The 23,845-nt window shown below is 34.3% G+C and overlaps 4 protein-coding genes across 5 annotated transcripts; 2 read left to right on the forward strand and 2 right to left on the reverse strand.

Moving 5' to 3' along the window:
- Positions 1-448: 448 nt before the first annotated feature.
- On the reverse strand, positions 449-2,638 carry LOC122303556 (protein BRI1-5 ENHANCED 1). The gene is made up of 4 exons (XM_043115381.1): positions 2,431-2,638; positions 1,233-1,757; positions 902-1,100; positions 449-804 (listed from the first exon to the last, which is right to left on the reverse strand). Exons 1-4 carry the CDS (start codon positions 2,552-2,554, stop codon positions 663-665), a joined length of 990 nt encoding a protein of 329 aa, XP_042971315.1. The 5' UTR covers positions 2,555-2,638; the 3' UTR covers positions 449-662.
- Positions 2,639-5,795: 3,157 nt separating this feature from the next.
- On the forward strand, positions 5,796-10,480 carry LOC122287129 (probable protein S-acyltransferase 14). The gene is made up of 7 exons (XM_043095466.1): positions 5,796-6,458; positions 6,847-7,066; positions 7,159-7,250; positions 8,324-8,447; positions 8,531-8,616; positions 9,144-9,209; positions 9,815-10,480. Exons 1-7 carry the CDS (start codon positions 6,249-6,251, stop codon positions 9,938-9,940), a joined length of 924 nt encoding a protein of 307 aa, XP_042951400.1. The 5' UTR covers positions 5,796-6,248; the 3' UTR covers positions 9,941-10,480.
- A 680-nt stretch (positions 10,481-11,160) lies between these two features.
- Positions 11,161-14,247, forward strand: LOC122287145 (myeloid leukemia factor 1). Of its 2 annotated transcripts, none has more exons than XM_043095468.1 (7): positions 11,161-11,299; positions 11,806-12,207; positions 12,320-12,477; positions 12,554-12,634; positions 13,112-13,187; positions 13,282-13,383; positions 13,831-14,247. In XM_043095468.1, the coding sequence occupies exons 1-7, from the start codon at positions 11,200-11,202 to the stop codon at positions 13,995-13,997; spliced, it is 1,086 nt and encodes a 361-aa protein (XP_042951402.1). In that variant the 5' UTR covers positions 11,161-11,199; the 3' UTR covers positions 13,998-14,247. The 2 variants fall into 2 exon arrangements, with proteins under 2 accessions (XP_042951402.1, XP_042951401.1); XM_043095467.1 differs by having other exon boundaries at positions 11,185-11,389.
- A 4,164-nt stretch (positions 14,248-18,411) lies between these two features.
- Positions 18,412-19,748, reverse strand: LOC122303566. The gene is made up of 2 exons (XM_043115392.1): positions 19,494-19,748; positions 18,412-19,321 (listed from the first exon to the last, which is right to left on the reverse strand). Exons 1-2 carry the CDS (start codon positions 19,551-19,553, stop codon positions 18,713-18,715), a joined length of 669 nt encoding a protein of 222 aa, XP_042971326.1. The 5' UTR covers positions 19,554-19,748; the 3' UTR covers positions 18,412-18,712.
- Between the last annotated feature and the right edge of the window lie 4,097 nt (positions 19,749-23,845).

Below are 23,845 nucleotides of genomic sequence, written 5' to 3' on the forward strand. Positions count from 1 at the left end.
AAAATACTAAACTTAATTTGTTATCAATAAAATTTGTCCCTTTGAAATCCTACAAAATATGTCCTATTCGCCAAGTCAATCCTTTTCTCTTGCAACGGTCTCGAATTATGCTGGAAAAACTCTCATGGGCTTCGACATCGCCCTCTCACAAATGGATTTGACGGTTGTTTCTCATTCTGCTTAGTAAGCTTCGGGGCTTTAGATGGCCCAAACTGAAGGAAAATGTTCGGGTGATGAGAACCTCTAGGCTTTTGAGAGGGTCCATTTCTGAGTATCTCCATCGGCTGTCATTGGGTGGAAATGGACCTATGCATGGGTCCACGTTTTAATGGAAAAACCTAAATTGACATGCCCATCGACTATTGCCTAAAGTACCCATCCTTTCGTTTTCTATTTTTAGCTTTCAAAACCCAAAATCAAATACTTAAATAAGATTGAACAGTGAAAATTTTGAATTGAATACAATATTATATATGGGGGTATATCCAGCGTCTTAAATTAAAGTTGCAATTTCCTTTTTGACCTTTTTATTTACCCTTTCCAAGAACCAATGGAAGTAATTAAGCAGCTGTATAAGTACATGTGTGTAAAGTCAAATTAACAACAGTTTGTCAGCAAGTGTAATTATCATGCACGGTTCACTTACGATAAACATGCACGACCTAAAGAAAACTCCTCTCCTTGCAGCATTGGATGGCTCCATCAAACATTTCAGCAAGACCGTACTTAAACTTAAAGCCAGTATCCAAAAGCTTCTGCGATGAGAGGCTTGAATGCCTGTAACTTGTAACTCCATTGAAGATTCTGCCCAAAATGAAAATTAAAAAAAAAAAAAATGAAAAAAGAATCTACACAATAACATTCTTTTATGGATTAGATCGAAAGAATAATATAAACTCACTCCATTCTGGGTAGTTGAAATCTCGGGTATCTTGAAGAAAGAAATTCATACAATTGATGGATGCTTCTTTCGACTGATGAACAGATGTACCTCCCTTTAGCATTAGGATGTTCAAGAAGGAACATGTGTGCACCAGCTACATCATCTATGTGCACCATATACGAGTAAATAAGGTATTCATATTGGTCGACCTGGTCGCCTGCACATGCATCATGCATATATAAATGATCTTTGATTAGTTATTTTCTCTTAGTTTTTGGATTTGAGAAATACAGCATATTAACATAACCAATAACACAAGGATATATAATTAAAAAGAAAAAGAACGTACTGAAGATCATAGCGAGTGCCATGGAGACAGAGGACGGAATAGTTGGACAAATGAAAGGTCCCACAACTAGGGGAAGAACCAATGTTACAAGATCCAATCCATTTTTTTCTGCAAACTCTAGGGCTGTCCTCTCAGTTATGGTCTTGGAAACCAAGTAAGAAGGATTTACAAGCTTGCTATTTTTACAAGTATCAAGGTTGCTCCATGTACTCTCATCGCTTACACTTAGGCCCTTGTCGTTGTACAGTACTGTGGCTGCACTAGAAGTGTAAATGACTCGTTTCACAGTCTTCGAATTAAGGCATGCCTTTAAGATCCCTAGCGTTCCTTCCAAGGCCCGTTTGGTCACAGTTTTCTCCGGCTCTTTGCCATTAATATCCATGGGATGGGCTAGATGAAAGACTCCAATGCATCCTTCAATGGCCGTGATAAAACTGTCCGGTTGGTTGAGATCAGCATGGAAAATCTGGAGCTTCTTTATTGCCTCTGGCAGTTTTGTGAGGTAGCTGATGTCTTTCTTGCATTCTGCTCTTAGTTTGAAATCATGTCAAAAAGCAGCTTATACGTGCTTTCAAGTTTAATTGCAAAGAAATTAGTATGATTCTTTATTCATATATGTATCATTCTTCTATGGCCTTGGTAACAAATTTCAACACCAGTCCATCAATATCTATCGACGAGCCCATAGTCGAAAATCCCAAATATGACTAGGGTTTTAGAAACTTCGATTTGATTATCAATACTCAATAACTTTGGGTTACGTGAGTTGCGGAAAATAATTCTTGAATGATTTGGAACCCATAAATTAGTTTTGCCAGATACATATGTAAACGAAAAACAATATGATCAAGTTTGGGCCGCTCATGTGCATGTTGATCAATAAATAAAAGTTTTGTCATTAATTAGGTTTTATTGTCTTCGCTTCCAGCTTGTGGCCCTGTGGGTCCAATTCGAGGAATTCCTTTGACTTCCGACCAGAACGAGGTCTAACTTTACTATTTTTCTTCCAGCATCATCAATGTTTCTCGTGGACATGATGATGATCATCTCGATGCTCAAGGTGTTCATCAATTTTTTGTGATCACCTTGAACTCAAGGAACTTATAAAACCTATATTACCCAGCTAGATTAAGCATGCATGCATCTTTATGATCATTTGCTATTATATATAAAAAGAAAAAAAAATACAAATTCTTGCCTGGGTCGGATCTAACAGTGGCTCGGACGGAGAAACCATTCTGCAGAAGCCTCATGATCAGCCAGGATGCTACATATCCCGTTCCGCCTGTTACACAAACTGTATCTTTTTCTCCGGCAGCCATCTCTCTCTCTCTCTCTCTCTCTCTCTCTCTCTCTCTCAAGTTTGTCTTAGTAGTACTTGATCTGGTTCAATATCCAGCGCATGAACCAATCTGTCTGCTAGCTAGCTTGTTGAGGTCATGTATGTGTGTGTGTATATATATTATATATATATATATGAAACTACAACTAGCTTGGTGTATTATTTTTAATAATTTGTTGGGACGTTTTTTTTTTATATAATTATATTGCTAATTTGTTACGACGTTGTTTCTATTATTGCTAACTCGATCGCTACGTACGTACATGTATTAATTAATTACTACAATATTTTTATTTGTTTGCCATATGACACGTCCACGTACGTATAATATTAATATAATGTAAATTCTGTGAATATATTTTTTATCATCAGCATGGAACACGTACCACTATTGCAGTATATACATCGATCGATCTCCAGCTTAATTGTCTCTCTAGCGCGCTAGCCGTTGATGAGGTTCAATCGATCGAACTGCATGCCCCAAAAAATATCATGCGCGCATGCATGCTCAGCTACCTGCATTATTTAAGGGTACTCATCCAGCTTTTTTATAAACGTATTTATGGCGACATGTGCACACTGCTAATTTAAGGGGTTTCTTTTAATTGCACGTATGAGATGACGTTTACGTCCGATACTAAACAAAATGCGCATGACGTGCGATATTAATTTAAATGTGAATTTCTAATTGGCGTAAATCCATCACGACGCGGTTTATACGTTATCCCCGGCCACGCTAGCTAGCTGTTCAACAGATTAATTTTGTGCAAATTTCCGTTGGTCAAGTTGGGTCATGCAACTGATCTATAAAGATCATATGCATTACAGCTATGTATTGGCATTGTATATTAATGGAAAATGTACGTCTGGCCTGGCTACATTGGGTACTCTACACAGACATACAATTTAAATGACATTGCGTTTTGTCGTTTGATGCATGGCATGCACACTTGATCTTGTCATTGCTAAGAAGTACTTTATAATTTTACAACTATAAATGTAATTTATCTTTATATATACTTTTATGTACTCAGTGTGTACTTTATTTATGTGTAATCAATCATAGTAATAGACTGTATAAAAAATACACAAAAATAACTGTATATAAAATACATTTTTATTTATTTATATATATAGTACTCATGCTATATATTAAATATAATGTAACTTTAAAGATATAATAGTTCAGAATATAAATTCAGTCTTTTGATAATTTAAGAATTAAAATAAAAAAAGTGATAACTATGAATTTTAAGAAAAAAAACTAATTTTCCTTGTGTTAAAAAATAAAAGTCAGTTCGGTGTTCGGTGCTGGGCATGGGGGGGCCAATTAAGTCATTAGCCACCTTAATAGCTTCTTTTTTTTTTTTTAAATAGCCACCTTAATAGCTAGAAGCTGTCTTCGTATATGTTTATTTATTTATTTTAATGCAACCTTCATATATGTTTATGGGACAGTAAGTTTGCCACTAAAAAAAAAAGTCAACGTTATTATTAAGATGAGGATGTTAATGAACTTGCGCGTCTCTTTTCTTAATGGCATAAAGATATAAAAAAAATTCTTAATGCTTATTGTCTTCGTCGGTACTTCTGTTGTAATGATGGCAAGCAACTAATCAAAAATCTAAAACTGATTTTTTATTTTATTTTATGAGAATTAGATGATGGCCTAATCTAAAAATGATAAATTCATCATATGAATATTATGTATTTGATATTATTTATACGATATTTACAAAAGTTATAAGTTTCATAAAAATATTTATTTCCTATAAATATATATATATATATATATATATTGAATTCGGAGTTTCAGTCCAAACAGAAAATTATAGAGTACAGCACAAGCAAAGAGCCTTTAGGGTGTATTGTGGACATGAATGATGAATAGGGTAGTTCCAATCAATGGGCATTGGGTAGCCTTTTACAAAAGAGTAATGTTTGGTGTAATTATGAAATATATAAATTTTGTAATATTTTTTAGAAAGAAAGATTTATTATTAAAAAATTAATTTTTTTCGTATAAATTCATATTTATTTATTTTTTTAAATTAATTATACAATATTTATACATTTCATGATTACAAATATTATTTATAAGTATTATCGGCCATATGAAAATTTCGACGAATGTGTAGAATCATCACTATTTATACCAACATTCAGACTCAAAAGGTATTTATAAATTAGGAGTGTAAAAATAAAACTAAAAATCGATTAAAATGGATTGGATTGAATTATTGGATTCAATTCAGTTTGTAAGCAATTCAGTGCAGTATCGATTTTTATATTTTAAAAATCCGTTTAAACCAAATTTGATTAGTATATATATTTATAATCTTTTATATTATATTATATATTATATGCTAAATCTCTAATTAATATAACATGTGATATAATAATAATTATAATATAATATTTGATATAACATATCAATTTTAATCTTATAATATAAATTAACATAACATCAAGTTTTAATCTTAAAAATAAACATAAGCATTAATATTAAGTTATTAATATAAACGTACTTTTGATATATATATATATCAATGATAAATATATTTTTCGCATAATATATATTCTTTTTATAAATATATTTTTACACGTTTTATCATACATACTTATATAAAAAGTCTATAACTTATATGGACTATATTTTTTTAGAGATATATAGACTATAATAAAATTCAATAGTATATTAGTATGTGTTGATTATTATAAAATAATATACTTATACTATAATATAAATAGAATAATAATTTTATATATGTAAACATCATATTATTACTAAATAATCCGTTAAACCGAAAAAATTAGATCGGGCCAAACTGAAATCGAAAAAATTGAAAAATTTTGATTTCAGTAGAATCAATCTCTATCAATTTTTAGATTTTCAAAACCGATAAATATCAATTTAATTCTAAAAGACATATAAAGTCGAACAAACTACACCTCTAAAAATATTATTATAGGCTGTAAAATGATGAAAGTATTTGGTAGGAATTTAAAAAAGAAATACAAGTAGCTCAAGAGTCCAGATGCATTTAAAATTAAAATTATAATTATTTCTATATATAATTAATATATTCTTTAATGTGTGTATTTTATTGATTTGGTAGAATATGGCAACCGCCTTCTAGATTGATTTGACGATAACGATGACTATTTAGATGACCGGAGGAGCCTTTTAGCTCATCCACGACAAGCTTTTTAGTTGGAATGCTTTCCACTTATAAACAAAAAAAATAAAATAAAAAAACTCATATAAATTTGATTAATCCATCCCCTTAATTCCCACAAAACCTTTGAAAATCGTTGCTCTCTCTCTTTCTATCTGGTACCTCCTCCGTGACAAGCGCTCATGGATTCCACGCCCCCACATGAAGTCCCGGATTCCTTCCATTCAATCCCTTAAACCCTCAGATTCACAAAAACCACTGCCCAGATCACCTTATTAAGAAAGAGAAAAGTCACCCAGATTCGCTTTTTCCAAAAAATAATAAAAATTACGTACTCTTTTTATCCCCTCGTTTCTTGATCATGCACATCCCAGACATCGAGCTAATTTCTGAATCTTAAAATTGCGTTATTTGCTTTGAGGAAATCACAGGAACTGAACACGCGGAAAGCAGACAGCACTTGCGTATTGGGTTGTTTTTACTTTTTTTCCGAGGATGCATAGATCTGGAACAGCGATGGCCTGGAACGTGTTCCAGTTCTGCACAGCACTGCGGGGGCTTGGCTCAATCATGATCCTCTTGGTTCTTGGTGTCGTGGGTGTTACCTACTACGTCGTCGTTTTGACTAATTATGGCCCGGCTTTGTACGATGGTGGCCTCGATTCTCTCATTGCTCTTGCCGTATTGATCTTGTTCCATTGCTTGGTAAGCTTCGAAATTTATAGTATTTTATATTTTTCTCAATTTTAGGGTCGTAGGTTTGGGGGCAGGAGGTTTGAATTTATGGGGTTTTGGATAATAAGTGCATTTTGGTTTGTGAAATCTGTAAATGACATCGGAAAATTCAGCTTCTTCAATAACATACAACAATTAACAAATTTTATTGAATTTATCTTTCTACAGTGAAACTTTTAAATGACATTGACCAATTCAGCTTCTTGTATTAATCTATATCATACAATTGCCACTCTCTCAAATCGGCCGCCTTTTTCTGTATATTTAATGAGTGCTTAAAGTTTTGTAGAAATGGCATGTGGTTAGGTGTATGGAGGTAACCGATGCTAAAAATGGAAATTTTGTAATGTTTATACAGTTGGTGATGCTATTGTGGAGTTACTTTTCCGTTGTTTTGACCGATCCGGGAAGTGTAACTCCAAAATGGAGGCCTGCTGTCGATGAGGAGAGAGGAGAGGCCGACCAGTTGAACGGGTCAGATTTCAGTAACCTGACTGCGGACCCTCCGAATCAAAGAATCCGGTTCTGTCGGAAGTGCAACCAGCTGAAACCACCTCGATGTCATCACTGTTCTGTTTGTGAGTCCTATTGCCCATAATTTCTCTGTATATCTACATACGAGCAAGTATATATTCAGAAGTTATAAGTTGCATTGATATGTTCCTTTCAGGTGGACGATGTGTGTTGAAGATGGACCATCACTGTGTGTGGGTTGTTAATTGTGTCGGGGCATTAAACTACAAATATTTTATTCTCTTCTTGGTATGTTTGCTTTACTTTACTCTCAGGAACTCAAGCACTTTTTATCAACAGATTAATGTTTTATGCATTCAAAAATTTTGGTACTTCGTGTTCAGACTAGGAAATAAACCATTTTCAATCTGTTTAATTTGCATAAGTGTTTGTATTTCTTCTTTTCTTCTTGTGAATAAATTTATTTCGAAGAGTCATTCATATACTGTTTACAGCTTATATTTTTCCCCTGTGCTTGCTAAATGCTAAGGACCTTAATCGTAGCCCATAGCATGTGTTCTTCCGTTTCAGCCATTCTGTAATCTTTTTTAGTTTTCCTATTTCAATCCCTGACTATTGTTGTTTCTCTTGACCTCATATCATCTTTGACACACACTCACACGTCCAGAAAAACTTTCACCATTCCCTTTAACGACCTATTTTGTGTAATGCTTTCCACATGTAAATATTCATTATATAGGAAAATGACCAAACTACTGGATTGTAGACTTTAATCTTGTGGCTAGAAGGAATTATAAGTGTGTGCCTGTAACTACTTTGTGCAATGCTTTCACATGTAACTTACATCATAGCAAGTTAAACGTCATTTCACTTTTTAAGCATTCATTATTCAATGCAACAATCGAGTTTATGAGTTAACATCATGGCATGCTTAGAAACATACTATGTCTAAATGAGATAATAGGAAGTTAAGGTTTAAAATAGTGTTTCAATACTTTTCATCTTTTTCAAGGGGCTATTGAGCGGGGGCAGAGCTAGGTATGGTTGAGTGGGGGCAATTTGATTACCCCCTTTAAAATGATATTGGGGTTTGCCGGTCCAATTAGGATTAACTGGGTGATAAAATGTCTACTTCTGCCTCAGCACACGACTGAACACTTGCATTCGAGTAGCTATTATGATAGAAAGTACCAATTGATTTTTATTTTCCACTCGGTTGATTTATGTGTTCTTTGTGATTATGTTTTCAGAAGTCTGAAGTTTTTGTTTTTTGTTGGTGGGTCTTCAGAGCTTATTATTTCTGTATGCACAAACTGGGAATATTTATATTGATCTTTTTTATACGTTTACTCTCAATGCAGTTCTACACGTTTCTGGAGACAAGTCTTGTAACATTCTCGTTACTTCCACATCTAAGAGCATTGTTTAGTGATGGAGAAATACCTGGGACTCCTGGCACCCTTGCAACCACATTCCTTGCCTTCGGTGAGGCCTGAGTAGTCCATGTTTCTGAATTGTTTAGTCAATTTTATCTACATTTTTCTTAACTGTCTCTGCTTTATTTACAGTCCTGAACCTTGCTTTTGCGTTGAGTGTTATGATGTTTCTAATAATGCACATACGATTGGTGGCTGCCAACACCACAACAATTGAGGTATTGCCTTTTGCCTACCTTGAGATGTTTGTTTTACACAATTTTATTTTCTTAAGATCAGGCTATGCTTTAGTGAACTGAGAAACTGTTAGAGCAACATTAGACATCTGGAATGAATTTCGTGGGCTTTTGATGAAACTCTTTTTTTAAAGTTATAGTATATCATATAATAGCGGGGAGGGACTTTCCTTGAATATCGGTATCACACTTGTCTGAATCTCTGTCACTGTGTCATGTGTTGAGTTTTAAACCTACAATGGGACTACAAGGAATGTAGCACTCTTTGATGATGCAATGAATCCTTTAAGAAGTCTGAAGTGATCAATGTAATACATGGGTGTTTTTAATGAATTAACAAACCTCTATGAAGAGGTATCATCAGAATAACGTTTAGTGAACATCCATGCCAATATTGAGTTATTCCATTTACAGTCATATAGCTGTCTTCCATTAGATCCATACATCCCTTCCATAGGGAGAAGCGACGGTAGATACTTTGTTGCTGATGGTTATAACCTTGTGGTCAGGCATATGAGAAGAAAACCTCTCCAAAATGGCGCTATGACCTTGGTCAAAAGAAGAATTTTGAACAGGTCAGTACAATTTACCATATTTCGACATTTCCTTTTTTAACATCCTCATTGACTTATCGGGTGTGACTTAGAGTACTAGAAAGGTAATGCATTAATGTCGCTATTAGTTTAGAACTACTACTTTCTCAATGCATGAAACTGAATGGTGCGGGTGTTTTAGTAATATTCCTGTATCACTTGGTATTAACTGTGAATTATGTGTAAGGAAAAAGTGAACTTGGATAGCAAATACTGTGATAGCAAATACTGTTTTATTCCTTGTCAAGAAATACTATCAAAGTCTGAATTATGTTCAGAAGTTTATCTTGGACTTGGCTTCCAAAGTTTGAAGATGATGGATGTGGATACTTTCATTTCTCAATGTTGTGTTCCATCGTTGCACTTGACGCCTTACGATTCTCTTCTAGACGATTCCACAATTACTTTCTTGGACTTGGAGATCCATGCTTTTGTTTCTTTTTATGCTTTGTGGTTGCACCTTTATGGCACAGTGAATCCAATGTCTTAGACTTGGATTTGAGTTCAGTTGTTCCCCATTCTTGGATGGAAAAGGAATCCTATGGCTTTTCTAATTCTCTTAACATTCAGTTTGGTGTCTGTAACAGGTCTTTGGGATGGACAAGCGATACTGGTTCATCCCTGCATATTCAGAAGAAGACATTCGACGGATGCCAGTACTGCAGGGGCTTGAATATCCATCAAAGCCTGATTTCGATTCCCAGGAGTTCTAAGAATCAAAGATGCCACATTGCGAGAAATCCTGATTTCTTCCCTTTAAGAACAGATATGGGAGCTTCCGAAACTGCTTACTAACATCTTCATTGACTGAAAAGCTTACAACCAATTGGGAACTTAACACATTCATTCACATGGGCGTCGTCTTAGCCATAACAGAGAGAGAGAGAGGAGAAAAGAAAGAAGGGGGGGGGGGGGGGGGGGGGGGGGGGGGGGGGGGGGTGGCGGCATTGTATCCAGGATAAAGGAAAAGCAGGTGGGTAGCAGTATAGTTGGGGATGGCTTGATGGGCTAACGTTTATTTCATGCTTTTAAACTTGGAAGTTTTTGGCAAAGTTTGGGGGAACTGTAAAATAGGGGTTGCAAGTAAATATTCCTCTGGCTTCTTTCCTTGTATTGAGGTTTGGTGGAAAAATATGGAATCGGTCTGAGTGGGTTCGGCACGTGTTAGGGATGATCAATCAAGTCACTGTACGGTTTCTATACATTCTTACGAAATTATCTAATTTCATTACCAGATGTTCTTTAGTTTGAAAGAATCGTTGATCAAGATTTTTTTCGAATGGATTTCCTTTGGATTTTTGGAGTGGCCTTTTAAGAGGTGGTTTTATTAAAAAAGTTAATGCATGTTTAAATTTTGATGAATTTACTTAAAATGAACCTACATAGGATTCATCAAAGAGATACTTGAAAAATTTTGAACTAGTAATTATTGCTCTCCCTTTAAATTTGAAGGTTACTATTGCACATTCAAACTAATATTTTATTCTAATTTTAATAGGTAATAGTTTTATTTTATTTTATTTCAAATTAGCCGGAAATCAATTATTTAAGTATTAAATTAAACTATTAATGTCTATATAGTTAGTATGATTATAAAATATGAAGAAAAAAAATTAAAAATATTATTATTAAAAAATAATATTATATTATTATTTTGATAAATTTAATGATTAATCTAACGTGAAATTATAGATATGAAAGTTTTAAATTTATGAAAAATGTATTTTTTATTAAATTTTAAAGATAAATTTGATGAATCTAATATTAATGCTCTTAGTAACCATAGTGACAAGAAAAAAAAAAAAAAAGATCATTATTTCTAGTTTTTATTTATGGAAAATATATAAAAGGTAACTTTAGAACTTTAAATATTTCTTACGAAATCAGTAGAAATAAAACCAATGGTGAACTCATCACATTAAACCCAGTTTATGGCTCCGACGTTGTCACGTTACCCGAAAAAAAAAAAAAAATGTGGGGTGGAAAATATGAACCCGAACATTCTAGCTCACGAAAGAAAGTTCCACGTCTCCGTCTCTCTTTCTCGCTCTCTCTCTCTCTACAATTTGCAGGTATATATATACACGATTCATTTCCTCTGCTAGCAGATAATTCTAGTGCCTTCTTCTCTCACCCTGTTCTTCAATTTATCGTTTTCCAAGGTAAGTGATCCCCCCCTCCCCCCCCCCCCCCCCCGGCAATTCTCCATGTAGGTGTTCCTCTCTTAAAATTCCTTAATTCTTTTGTGTTCAAGAATGTTATATATACTGTTCGTTCCTTCTCTCCCGTTTTCTGAGCAACCATCCAGAAACTTAAGGAGAGAACATGTTGTAGGTTGGATGTTGATATGGTTTCTCAGTTTTCTCTCATGTTTGTTGTCAACATAGAATATGTTTCTATTGGCTCAGTATGTAAATTTGGTCGTTTAGTGAAAAATATATCTGGTAATTGGTTTACTTGATTTTTTAGTGGTTTAATTCATTGTGAATTGGTGATACTTGGTATTATAATCCTCGGCCATTAATTTATTAGTTTGATTATATATCAACAACATACTACGGGATTTTCTATTTTTTAGAGGGATTAGCGCAATACAGTATGCAGAGGGGAAGAGAAGGTGCAGACAATTTCTCACACTCGGGTGACTTGTTGGGTAGTTTCTGGAGCTCTGCTGGTTTTGGATCTCGTAGAAGTATGATGCCCAGTCTTTTTGGAGATAGAGATCCATTTGACGATCCTTTTTTCACTCGCCCCTTTGGAAGCTTGTTCGATTCTGGCATGTTCTCTTCGAGTGCTGCAGTAAGTGGGAAGGATCAGACTAGTCGGGCACCGGGAATTGTAATAGAAGAATTAAACTCCGATGATGAAGGAAAGACTGAGAAAGGTGAAGGCACCGGGCCTGACAAAGATAATGGTCCAAAGAATTATCCATCAAGCCAAGAACCGTCTATCGAGCATCCAGATGATGATGATGATGATGGTACTTGGCACTTTTTATTTTGGGTGTATCGGAACATTTCTTTGTTTTTGCTCGCTATTTTTATTCGCTGAATAACTAATGGCGATTACTGTCCTTGATTTCTTGGATACAGAGAGCAAAAACCCGATTCAGAGGATTGACCGCAAGAAGGTCGAAGGGGCGCAATCCCAGGATAGCGAAGCCAGCGTCCAGACTTGTAGAGTCACATATGGTGGTGTTAATGGAGCATATTACACTTCTACGAGAACGACAAGGACAGGCGCTGATGGAGTAAGTGACTACTTCCTAATGGCAAGTTGATTCTTACTAGCTTTCATTTGAATCTAATGCTGTCTTCATTAACCAGGTGGTGCTTGAGGAGGCGAAAGAAGCAGATAGAACAACAGGTCAAGCGAAACACAGGATCTCTAGAGGAATTCACGATAAGGTATTTATATAGCTGGTTTTATGCCCTCCATTCCAGACCAAGATTATCAATCCATAACCCAAAAATCCTTAATTGTTTTCGTGAATTTGTGAGACAAATGATGAATAAAAAGATGTTTCAAATGGAGGACCCTTCACTTGATGCACTGTTGTTGATGCTGGGTTCAGAGTGTGCTAGTGCACTTGGTGATCAAGCATCCATTCCCCTTCATGGATGTTCTCATTACCTCGGTTTGGGTAAACCAAGATGACCTGCCCGTGAAAATTTATATTAACCATTTGGCTTGCATTATTCTTGAGCCAGATGTTATTTGCCATTTATTACAAGTCCGATTATGCTTTTCGTCAAATGATCATTGGTTTCCTCCTCCCCGCTCTTGTGGGTAAAATTTGTCCGAAGAAAACAACCAGTACTTTGTCTCTCTATTATTGCACACGGAAATCAAGTGGTAATTAAGATGGGTCGTTGCTTATGCAGGGTCACTCAGTTACAAGGAAGCTCAATTCAGATGGTAAGCTGGATACATCGCAAACTTTATACAATCTAAATGAAGGTTTGTTCCTGATGTCTAATACTTAAGGAGGCATTATGTTTTATGCAACTGTTCCGGCCATTTGATCAATGTTATGTTGTGATGCTTGTTTCAGATGAGCTTGCTGGGTTTGAAGAAGCATGGAAAGATCACAAAGGCAATGTTAAAGTGCAATTGCCTGGCCGGGAAGATGGATTTGGTATGCATGGAAATGCAGGTACGCATATTATTGGTTTCCCATTGTTAATTTGTCTGTGAGAGTTCATATTTATAGGCACTAAAGAAAATAGGAGCTTTTCAGGGAATTCATTGTTTGGAATCTCTAGTAATTAATAACATTTGCCATACATGAACGGTAATCTTCCTCAACGGGGTTCGCTTCCAGGCATTTATTAGGGGTTTAGCTCCCTTTTCAACAGTGTTAATGTTTGCCTACGAGTGTTTGGGAGCTGGATGCTAGACTTTTAGCATTGTTTAGAACAAACGTAGTCTTCTGATTATCACCATAAAAGGACCCAAATTCCATTGACAAATGCCAAAAAAGTTGCATTAAGAAATTGTGGATGCATCATGTACTCCTGATGTGCTAATTCTCCCGTTGCAGCTTATTTTTTATTTACCATATGCTTGGTCTTATAATTGTTTCATTTCATGATAATGTTAGGTTCTAGTAGCAGCAGTGAACCGAAGGAGAAGAAATTTTGGGGAGGTTTGGCCCTCCCATCTTTAAAGCAGCCCTGGAAAGCTGGAAGAATGAGACAAGACAATGAAGCCAGGAACAATGCTTCAAGTGGGAGAAGTAAGAAAGTTGTCAGAATCAATATAGATTAAATTAATTTACATGGTAATGTCGGAGGAGTATTTCCACAAATTTTCTATTAAAACCAGTTCGACTTTTTGACTCGGTCCATCGATTCTGCATGTTGACTGTGATACCAAATAATCAATTTGTGCGCTTTGGGAAGGATGCCCTTGTCTGAAAGTATTTGTTTGGTTTACTTTTGTGACATGAGATATGTAGAAGATTTAACAGTCGTTTTTATGCAAACGGAGGAAAAACTGTCACAATAGTGTTCTCAAATCACATTTCTTTGGAACAATGGGCAGTAGGTTGGGGCCGTTTGGTCAGATGCACACTACATGTTTGTCTTGGACTCTAATGGTATTTTTTTCAATTTAGTCAACGGTAAATATTGGGAGCCCGAAACATCTATATTTGAACTTGGATGTTTTTTTTTGAGAAAGAAAACTGTTTTCGAGAATTTCCCACAAGCAAGCGATACCCGAATACCTTTAAAATGATTAATTGGATCTCTGTGATGGTTATTGGGGGGCAAACAAGCATGTACGCACCCCACTATTCCTTAATTTTCCAGTGCAAGTTGGTCTCTTAGATATTAGCTTTGCTTGCTTGCTTGCTTGCTTGCATGTATGTAGTTTTACAAACACAATTTTTTACCATTATAGGGGGCAATATTGCAAACGGAAATATTGAAATGTAATTAATACCAGAACATTACAGATTGCAGAGAAGTTGTGTAAGACCAACATCTATAGCCAGTCGTGCTCTTTCGTGTTACGAAACATTACCAGTGTTGTGAACCGTGACATGTTCCCAATTGCCACCTTTTAACTAAGATAGAAGTGAAAAGAGAGTAAAAGAAAATTTGAAATTGAAATTTCCATGACTACGTAGTACGTACACTTGTTTGATCGTAGCATTAAACATACGAGCTTACTGCACAATTTCTGAACCAATTTTTTAAGCCAATTCAAATGGGAAATTAAATTCAACAATATATTCACAGATTACTTTGCGTAGATTGAACAATATGCGGGTATGGATGGATGCAGAGATGATGAAAATGGGGTAGGGAGCAACATTCTTATTCTATATGGAGAGAGAAAATAATAATTTTTAATTTATTACTAGAGATACAGTTCCATTCAAATCGGTAGACAGTAAAGTTATTGTAAATGAAAGGTAAAATACGATGATATTATGTCAAAATTGAGTAAAAGAGCTTGATGCCTAAGTTAATGAAGATGCTCTTGTAATTTTAAGGGATTTGATTACTAAACCATATCTTCCTTTGAATGACACACTCTTCCTAGTAATAGTTTTCATGGGAGGTGATGGTTGATGACATGTCAAGAGATTCAAAAGGTAGTGTTCCTTATTAATGATTATGTCTCTTATTAATGGCTGTGTCTTTTACTAAATATTGTATTATTAATAGTTGTGCTCCTTCTAACCAGTGTCTCATGGCTTATAAATAGGAGTCATTAGTACACAATAAAAGTACTTAATTTTTTTTGTTCATCACCAACTTATGAGACAAATATCCTCACGTAAGTCACCTTATTATTAAGTTTCCATTTGATTTTCTTCCATTTTTCTACAGCTCTAAGGCCAGAAGAACATATATAGGGCTATAGTACTTTGGTAAGTGGTAACATGTGGAACTAGTTGGTGACATTTTTAATTTTTTTGCTTTCTGGATTTTTTGGCCAATTCCTGTAGTAATTAATGATCTATATTGGTGCATGGTGTATATTCGCTAGAATTGCTGGATCCAATACGCTTTGGCCGCCCATCAAATTAAAGTAGCGCCCGTGTTGTTTGCATTTTTTTTAAGTGGGGTTGACTTTAATGTATGCTGTGAAGAAAGCTGATCTCATGCGAACTGTTCGAATTTGTTAAAGGAGATGCACATACCCTCATATATAGTGGAGTGAAATGGAGACGCATTACTTCAATTGTCTGCCAATTGGAGAAGGGCTTCCGGTAAACGGAGACAAATTGAAGCTTTAAATCTTTGTTAAATTTGGGCAAGGACTAAGGACAGTGCTAGTCTGCCACTGTTGGGCGTGCTCCCTGATGCATGTATACTTTTTTTAAATATATATATATATATTTTTTAAACATCTTTATACATTTAAAAAAATTATATCAATTTATTAATAATTATTTTTTTAACTATTAAATAATTAAAAAAATAAAATATACGAACGATCAAAATAAAGGAGTAAAAGCTTCGAACAAAGTAGTATTTTTCCCTTGGATAAATATTTATATGATGTTTTAAAAACTTGATTAGAATAAAGGGAATTAAGTACTGATCGTGATCAGGCTGAGGATTTTTACTTCCTTTTAAATTAAATTCATGATATCAGCCGGGTCATTTGATTGTGTGGAGAACCGTACGATCTTGATCGATGGATGAAGAGATATTGAGTTTGAATATCATGCAGTAGTACTTTATCATGTACATCTTTGTTATACACGTTATATTATGTATTGCTCTCGTCATTCTATAAATATCAACTACTGGTTTTTAAAACAATAAATTTAATTATTAATGAATAATATCACATCAAAATAACATAACATAAATAAGATAAGATTATAATATAATATATAGTATTTTTTTAACGTAATATATGGTTTGCAGCACGCGCACGCGGCAGGCACACGGAAAGGCATGGTGATGGTACGTACGTACTATACGAGTAGTACTAATGAATAGCTACTTCCTTGGCATTAATTACCTTCTTTTTGTCACTATGCATGGCAGGAAGACAGATTACCCTTTAATTTCTTTCCCCTTCCATTTATTAATTAAACTAGTTTGTTTATCAGTAACTATATGCGTAGACTTTTAGTATTGGAATAAACGAACATCATGTGGGCGGCTGGCTTAGATCATGACGTCCTAGCTAGCTTTGATGAGTTTGAAATTAATTATCCATTATAACTAACAAATCGTAAATGTCATCTTCATTTGTCCAGCGAGACTACGAGTTTTGTAACTCATTTCATTAAAGAAATTTGACTTTTTACAACGATTTTAATTTTATTAGAAATAAAATTATTGCAATTGATTATCAATTTTAGTGTTTTTGGTATACATTACAGACTTTTACAATAATAATTTTCTTTTTTTAATTTTGTAGCAATTTTTACTTATTGCAACGAAAAACTTTGCTAAAAAATAAATACATACGATTTTAACTTAAATTATAGCGAACAAAACTGCTGGAAAAGAAATTTTTTTTGTAACAACGGATGTTTTCGCTACAATTACATTTTTAAAAAGAGGGCGTCAAAATGCCCTAAAATCACATGATTTCTTCCCTCCCCGTCGCTTTGCTCCCGTACACTCTCAAAAATATATCTATCAATTGTAACATTTTTTTGATATCTTTGTAATTAATTAAAAAAGAAAGGATTATAACGTTGAACGTGCAATGAACTAAAAAACGTTACAATTGAGATATTGCAGCATTTTTATGTATCATTTGCAACATTTTTTAGTGCTGTAAAAGGTCAAATTTCTTGTAGTGTCATTGTAGAGCTTTTTAATTTTTTTTTTTTATAATTTGGTTATTTTATTTATATTAAACTAATTAAAATTTTCTATTTATCATCTTTATCATATATTTATTAAGAAAAAAAATTATTTGTGTTGTATGGTAGAAAGATAACGAGTAGAATATTTCTGAAAATATATAAAATTGTGTAGTAAATTGGAAAAGTCGATGGAGAAAAACTTTTTTTTTTTAAATTAGGTTTTAGGATTTTACGTGCCTTGAAGGTCTTTTATTTTACGTTGAAAAAAGAACGCGCTAAAATCAACACAACTGAGTTTTCTTGCGAAGGCGAACAAGTCCGCCGTAAAAATAACTTCTGTAAAAGCTCTTGGTGACTGGTGTTTTGACGGGCTATGTAAACTTGTAGAGTCGAATAGGTTTATTACAGTAAGGGCGCCGACGACATGATGGAAATAAATCTCTTTTTCACGCCTCTTTTAAGATGGTTTTGGTACTTGTTACTCGAAAAAAGAAGAAGAAGAAGAAGTTCTGTAGACTTCAACTCTGAAGATCCACATGATGCAACGACAACAGTTGTCGCTGTGACAAATCCTAAGACCCTTTTGACAAATCCCCAACTGGGCTTGATTATGATGAGGATTCTAAATAAATCGAAACGACATAAAAAATTTCAATGGTAATTACTATTTTTACACGCAATAAGAAGTAAGAACACGTCTCAAAACTTTTCGACTGAAATATTTTATTTAAATTTATCTTTTATTTTTTAAAATTTATTAAATTATCTTAACTCAAATTATTTAATTATTATTTACAAACCATTTAATTATTATTAACACATTTTTCGTCTTATCTCATCCTCTCCAAACGAGCCCTCAGTGTTTTCTCTAAGAAAAATTGATAACATTACTAGCAAAAGAATATAAGTAGTTACTTACCCCATGCATGCATCTATAAATATCCGAGAAATATATATATACACACACATATGACAAAATTAACTAATATTTACAATATTTAAGCCTCTGCTTCTCACCTCCTGCACCTAATTGATGAGATGATCTTCTTGCAGGTTGCTGCCCTTCACCCTCGTACATATTTTAGCAATATACAACGAAGGGATGAACTGCTTCTTCGATTTTTCTTTTTATTTTTTTTTTAAGTTGGTAATTTAACTCAAAACCCCTCGGAAGTAATTAGATCTTCAGAGATCATCCCCGAAACACGTGTTCCTCACCTGACTGTGCATCGATGTGCTTGATCCAACGGCTAGGACTCTTCTTCCAGCTCCCACTGCTACCCCCGGTGCTCCCAATATGCGCAATATCCAAGCCTTTCCCCACTGGCAAGAACACCGTCCTCACCACACGCGTCCCTCTCTCAAGCACCCCGTGCCATCGAAACTCCGAAACGTTTCTCTGACACGCGTTTTTGCAAGCCAAAACAGCACCTCTTTGGCCCAGCTTAGCGAACCTCAGAACCCTGGCGAAGTCCCCACGCTTACAGTCCACCACCAGAAAGTCCACGCCCACCAGTCCCTCCATGGCCGCCTCGGCGTCGCCCACCACCACCTCCATCGGCGTCGGCGGAGACAGGTCTGCGTATTCTCGCATGGCCTTGATGTACCCCTGTTTCGACCGCTCGTCCGGGACTATGCACACGTGACGTCCGCACGCGTGGTGGGCGGCTATGGCCAGTCCGATGCTTGTCACGACTGGATCGCCGTTGAGCCACGATTCGACGATTAGCTTCGCGTTCCAACCGGCAGCCATGGCGGAGAGGAGCTCGGCTACACCGGAATGTTCTTTGAAGTTTTTAATCTGCATGAAAATGAATAAAAAGAATATGGTTATTACATTTATTAAAATAACATTGATGGTTTTCAAGAGCTGAGAAATTTTCAGAGGAAAATACAAAACCACGGTTGGAGAAAAGAGAGGAAGCTGCTAAGAAATACAAATACGTGGGCATGTGGTTTTAGAGAGTGCTTACTGATTTAACAGTGTCTATGTAAGCTTTAGAAGCTGTTTCGGGGGTCCAAACGAGCTTCATACCTCTCCGCCTCCGTCTCTCTCTCTCTCTCTCTCTCTCTAGATCTCTACCTCAAACACAAATGGGCAGTCGCACAAATTTCAGAGACAATGGCGGTGGTGGCGTGGGACTTTGAGGTGTAAAGGTTGGGCTTTTAAATGCATGTGAGAGAGAGTGAGAGAGAGAGAGAGAGAGAAAAAAAAAAAAGGTTGCAGGATGCTTTTGATACGAGCGTTGACATTTTGGCCGTACTACAAATAGAACCTGTGGGTGGGGTTTTAAATAACATTTGGATTTTCTTCGGCGTATATTTAAATTTAATGATACACTTATCATACTTTCATTACTATCATTTTTTTTAAATTTTAAATTTTTTAAATTTTTTAAATTTTTCTTTCTTTTAATAATTAAGTAAGTAACTATCACTAAAATTATATATTTTTTAAATTTTTTCTTAATGGCTAAAAATGTTAAAAAAATATTTAAAAAAATAATAAAAAAATAAATACACTACAAATAGTAAAGTAATAGTAAGAGTGGTAAGTGTATCATTACCCTTTACACTTATGCAAGAGGACTTATCTTTTGCTGCTGCTGTAGCAACTACCGATAGAATTTATTAATCTCAAGCTTAAGAGCATCCACATTGGTCTATGGATATGCATATACAAATTTACCTTTTTTACATATCCACGTTATCATTTCAACAAAAATTTCACATTTGCTTATGTATATTTAAAACAAAATAATAATAAAATATTATCATTTTTTTTTTTTTGCCTAATTTTTTTTTTTTAGAGTGCAATTTTTATGTACTGGTTTATACATGCAATCAGCACCCAGTACATGGAATGCAATTAAAACCGAACCTGTAGAATGAATATATATGTATATATATATCACTTTGTAATCTTGATATCAATAATATCCTTTATTTAAACATTCTATTAAAAGCAAACACATTACTCGGAGAGAGAGTGTGGGAGGAGAGAGAAATAAACATTAAAATAAAACTTTGAGAGTAAAAAGTAGCTATGAAAAATTGTAAAAACATTATTTATAGTTAGTTAAAATTGTAAAAACATTATAATAGACTAATTTATGTTAATATTATGTAAAAGTGACTTTGCATATACATATACATAGTCCAATATAGATGCTCTAATAAACAAATAAATATAGATGCAGACATGGCAGTACTATTTTATAGCCAGGACATCATGTTCCTTCAAATGCAATGGGCCTCCTCGATCACTAGTACTTCCATGGATATCAGACGTACGTACCAGCAGTCCAATTTAATCCCCCAATTATAGTATGAATATTAAAGGGTATATATGCCCATTAATTAATAAAGATATAAGGTGACTGAGCAAGTTGGAAAAAAGAATGAAGAAAGCTTTCCCGCAATGCTTTCAAACAAGGTGATCAAGTCAACTTCAAGGCAATTATTTTATCTAATATACTGTAGCAGCTGGGTTGGCACGCGAAACGTTCGTGCATGCTGCATGTGTTTGGTTTCGGATAAATATCAAACGCGCGTCTCAGTTAAATTATAGGGAGATTCTACACAGCTCTATGCTACGTATATATTGCCAGTTAATTTCCACGGCCAATATTGTCGTATTATTTTCTGATCATGGGATAAAATTAAAGATCTGACTGTACGTACGTTATCTGAAGTATACCAACGTACGATGGATCCATGCATACCCAACAATACCCCCTAAATATATATATATATATATATTTTGTATATATATATATTTTTGAATGGCTCTAAACCTTACATCATGGTGCTACTGCTGAAAGATATTGATCAGACAGTTGCCAGAAAACTACTTGCAAGTCCCCGCAAGCCGTACCTTAATTGACTTATTCAAGTTGTACGAAACCTTGAAATCACTTGGATCAATATAACATTTTTCTTTTTTCTTTTTTTTTTTAGAATAAGATAACATATTTCTAATCTAATATTGATAACGATTCATCATGTTTTGTCATATTATTCTCATTATAAACATGCATTGGACTGGCTAGCTAGCTTCATGTCCCACTTTAAAAAATAAGGTTACGCATATAATTTAATAATTTACACGTCATTGGGGTGGAGGCTACAAATTGTCAACTTGTCGTTTGAGAAGTTACAATATTTTCTCTATCTGACGGCTATTCATTCAAATTTTTCGACTTCTCCCATTTGTCAAATCCGACGACCTAAATCACGTATATTTGGCCGAAAAATAAACACACATACATGCACATGATGACACGCTGATAATCTTACTAATTTAGTGCACCCTTGATCTCTAGCTCGATGGGGCTGCTAATTAGCGTATATGCACACTGGCCTGCACATAAACTAGCTAGGAGTCCTTTGCTGCCGTACGTACATTAATCCGTTCCAGCTGTACCAATCAGCCTGCAGCTGCACACAGCTTATAAAAGCAATTACATATACATATATAATTTTTAATTATCAGTATGTTTACATAAGACTTAAATTTTGAGAAAAAAAAAATAATGTTTTTAATAGATCGAGCGATACTCTCAGATTAATTGGTAATAAAATAAGTACTTTATAAATATTGTAACACTAGTGGACTTCAGATATTAATGTACGTACGTAGGACATTAATAATGTTTTGTTTTTAAATTTTAAATAAGGGGTGACGTTTGTAATAAATTATATACAAAAATGGAGCAAGTTGTAAGATTAGGTTCATAGACAGATCCTGACTATGACTTCTCCCAAGTCAATTACCTTTATCGTCTCTTGCTTGCTCTACATATAATATTAAAATTCTTTTTGAACCCAAAGACGACGTTTGATGATCTGCTTGTTAGACGTTAAAAGTCAGAAATGATGCTAACAAATATTTGATTAATGACTGTGATGTAATTGATTGGATTTACGGCACCTTTCGAGGACCGCTTGGCAAGTTCCATTTTTTAGTCAATTCTTTGATTGGTTCACAAAGAAAGATTTTTCAAAAATAAATCTAAAAAAAAAAAACACCATCTTTTATATATATTAAAAATATATATATATATATATATCAAAAAATTAGTACCTACGAACATACCCTATTAATCCCAGAACTTGGTTTCGTGATCGAAAGGGAGAAATCGGCCATCTTTCTCCATTAGTAGATCCCTACTATGCTTGTTTAGGAGAAGAGAAATACTACTCTCACCAAGATATGGATCCCGGCCGATTGGGTTAGAAGCAGTTTGAGCAGCTGGCTTGAACCATCCAACATTTTTTTTATTCCCTTGGCTCTTGCACCTTTTCATTGCATCCATTGTCCCGAGAGCACTGTCATTCAGTTCATCTTCAAAATTAATTTGAAAAAATAAAGATGAAATCATCTGTATTAGAAAATACCAGTGGCTTCAGATATGAACTACAGAATTTCTAATTGTTTTTTCATATTTGAAGACCTATTGTTCATATTTAAAAGTGATTATTTTATTCTAAGATATCAGACCCAACGGCTCATAACTTCTTCGCTATATTTAGATCTGTTTCTATATTATACTTGATCTTCTATATTAGGTTTACATATCAGTCTTCAAGAATAAGTTGGTTTTGTAAATTAGGTTTAAAAAAATTAGTTGAGAAACAATCAGTTAACTAAAAATTAAATTATTAATTAACATATAGTTAATATAGTTTGCAAAATATGAAAAAAAAAGTTATAAATATTATTATTTAAAAAATAATAATATATTATTATTTTAACTAATCTAGTGTGGGGTTATGGTTTAATGGCTTTAAATTTATTAAAAAAATATGTACTTTTAACCAAAATTTAGAAATAATTTTGATTAAATCAATACTAATACTCTTAGTGCATACAATGGGATAATAAATAATTTCAAATGGGCCTAGCGCGCGGTTGTTGAGAACAATTTACATTACGGCCCATTTAATGTGCAGTCGGGACTTGAGCTTATTAGAGAGGGCCTGTTCCGACCCTTTCTCAAAAAATTAAAAGGATTCAGCTTGACCCAGCAAGATTTGCTTCTCTTTTTCTTTTTAATTTTTAAAAATGTTGGATACAGTTTAGAGTGTGCAAATCTCCTATAGTTTTCTTAAAAAAATAGAATTTTACAATTAAAAAAAATATTTACTTGAATATCATATTTATTATTAATTTTTTAAAAAAGTGCAAATAACTTACATAAAATATCATTTTTTTAACCCTTCCTACTCACATTGACATTTCTCTTTTTTGCTTTTTAGTTTCCTCTTTTCGTTTTTTCGACCCTCTTTTTTGTTAGACAATATTGACTCATTTTTGTTAATT

This window comes from Carya illinoinensis, chromosome 1, assembly GCF_018687715.1.
Source record: "Carya illinoinensis cultivar Pawnee chromosome 1, C.illinoinensisPawnee_v1, whole genome shotgun sequence".
Lineage (NCBI taxonomy): Eukaryota > Viridiplantae > Streptophyta > Magnoliopsida > Fagales > Juglandaceae > Carya > Carya illinoinensis.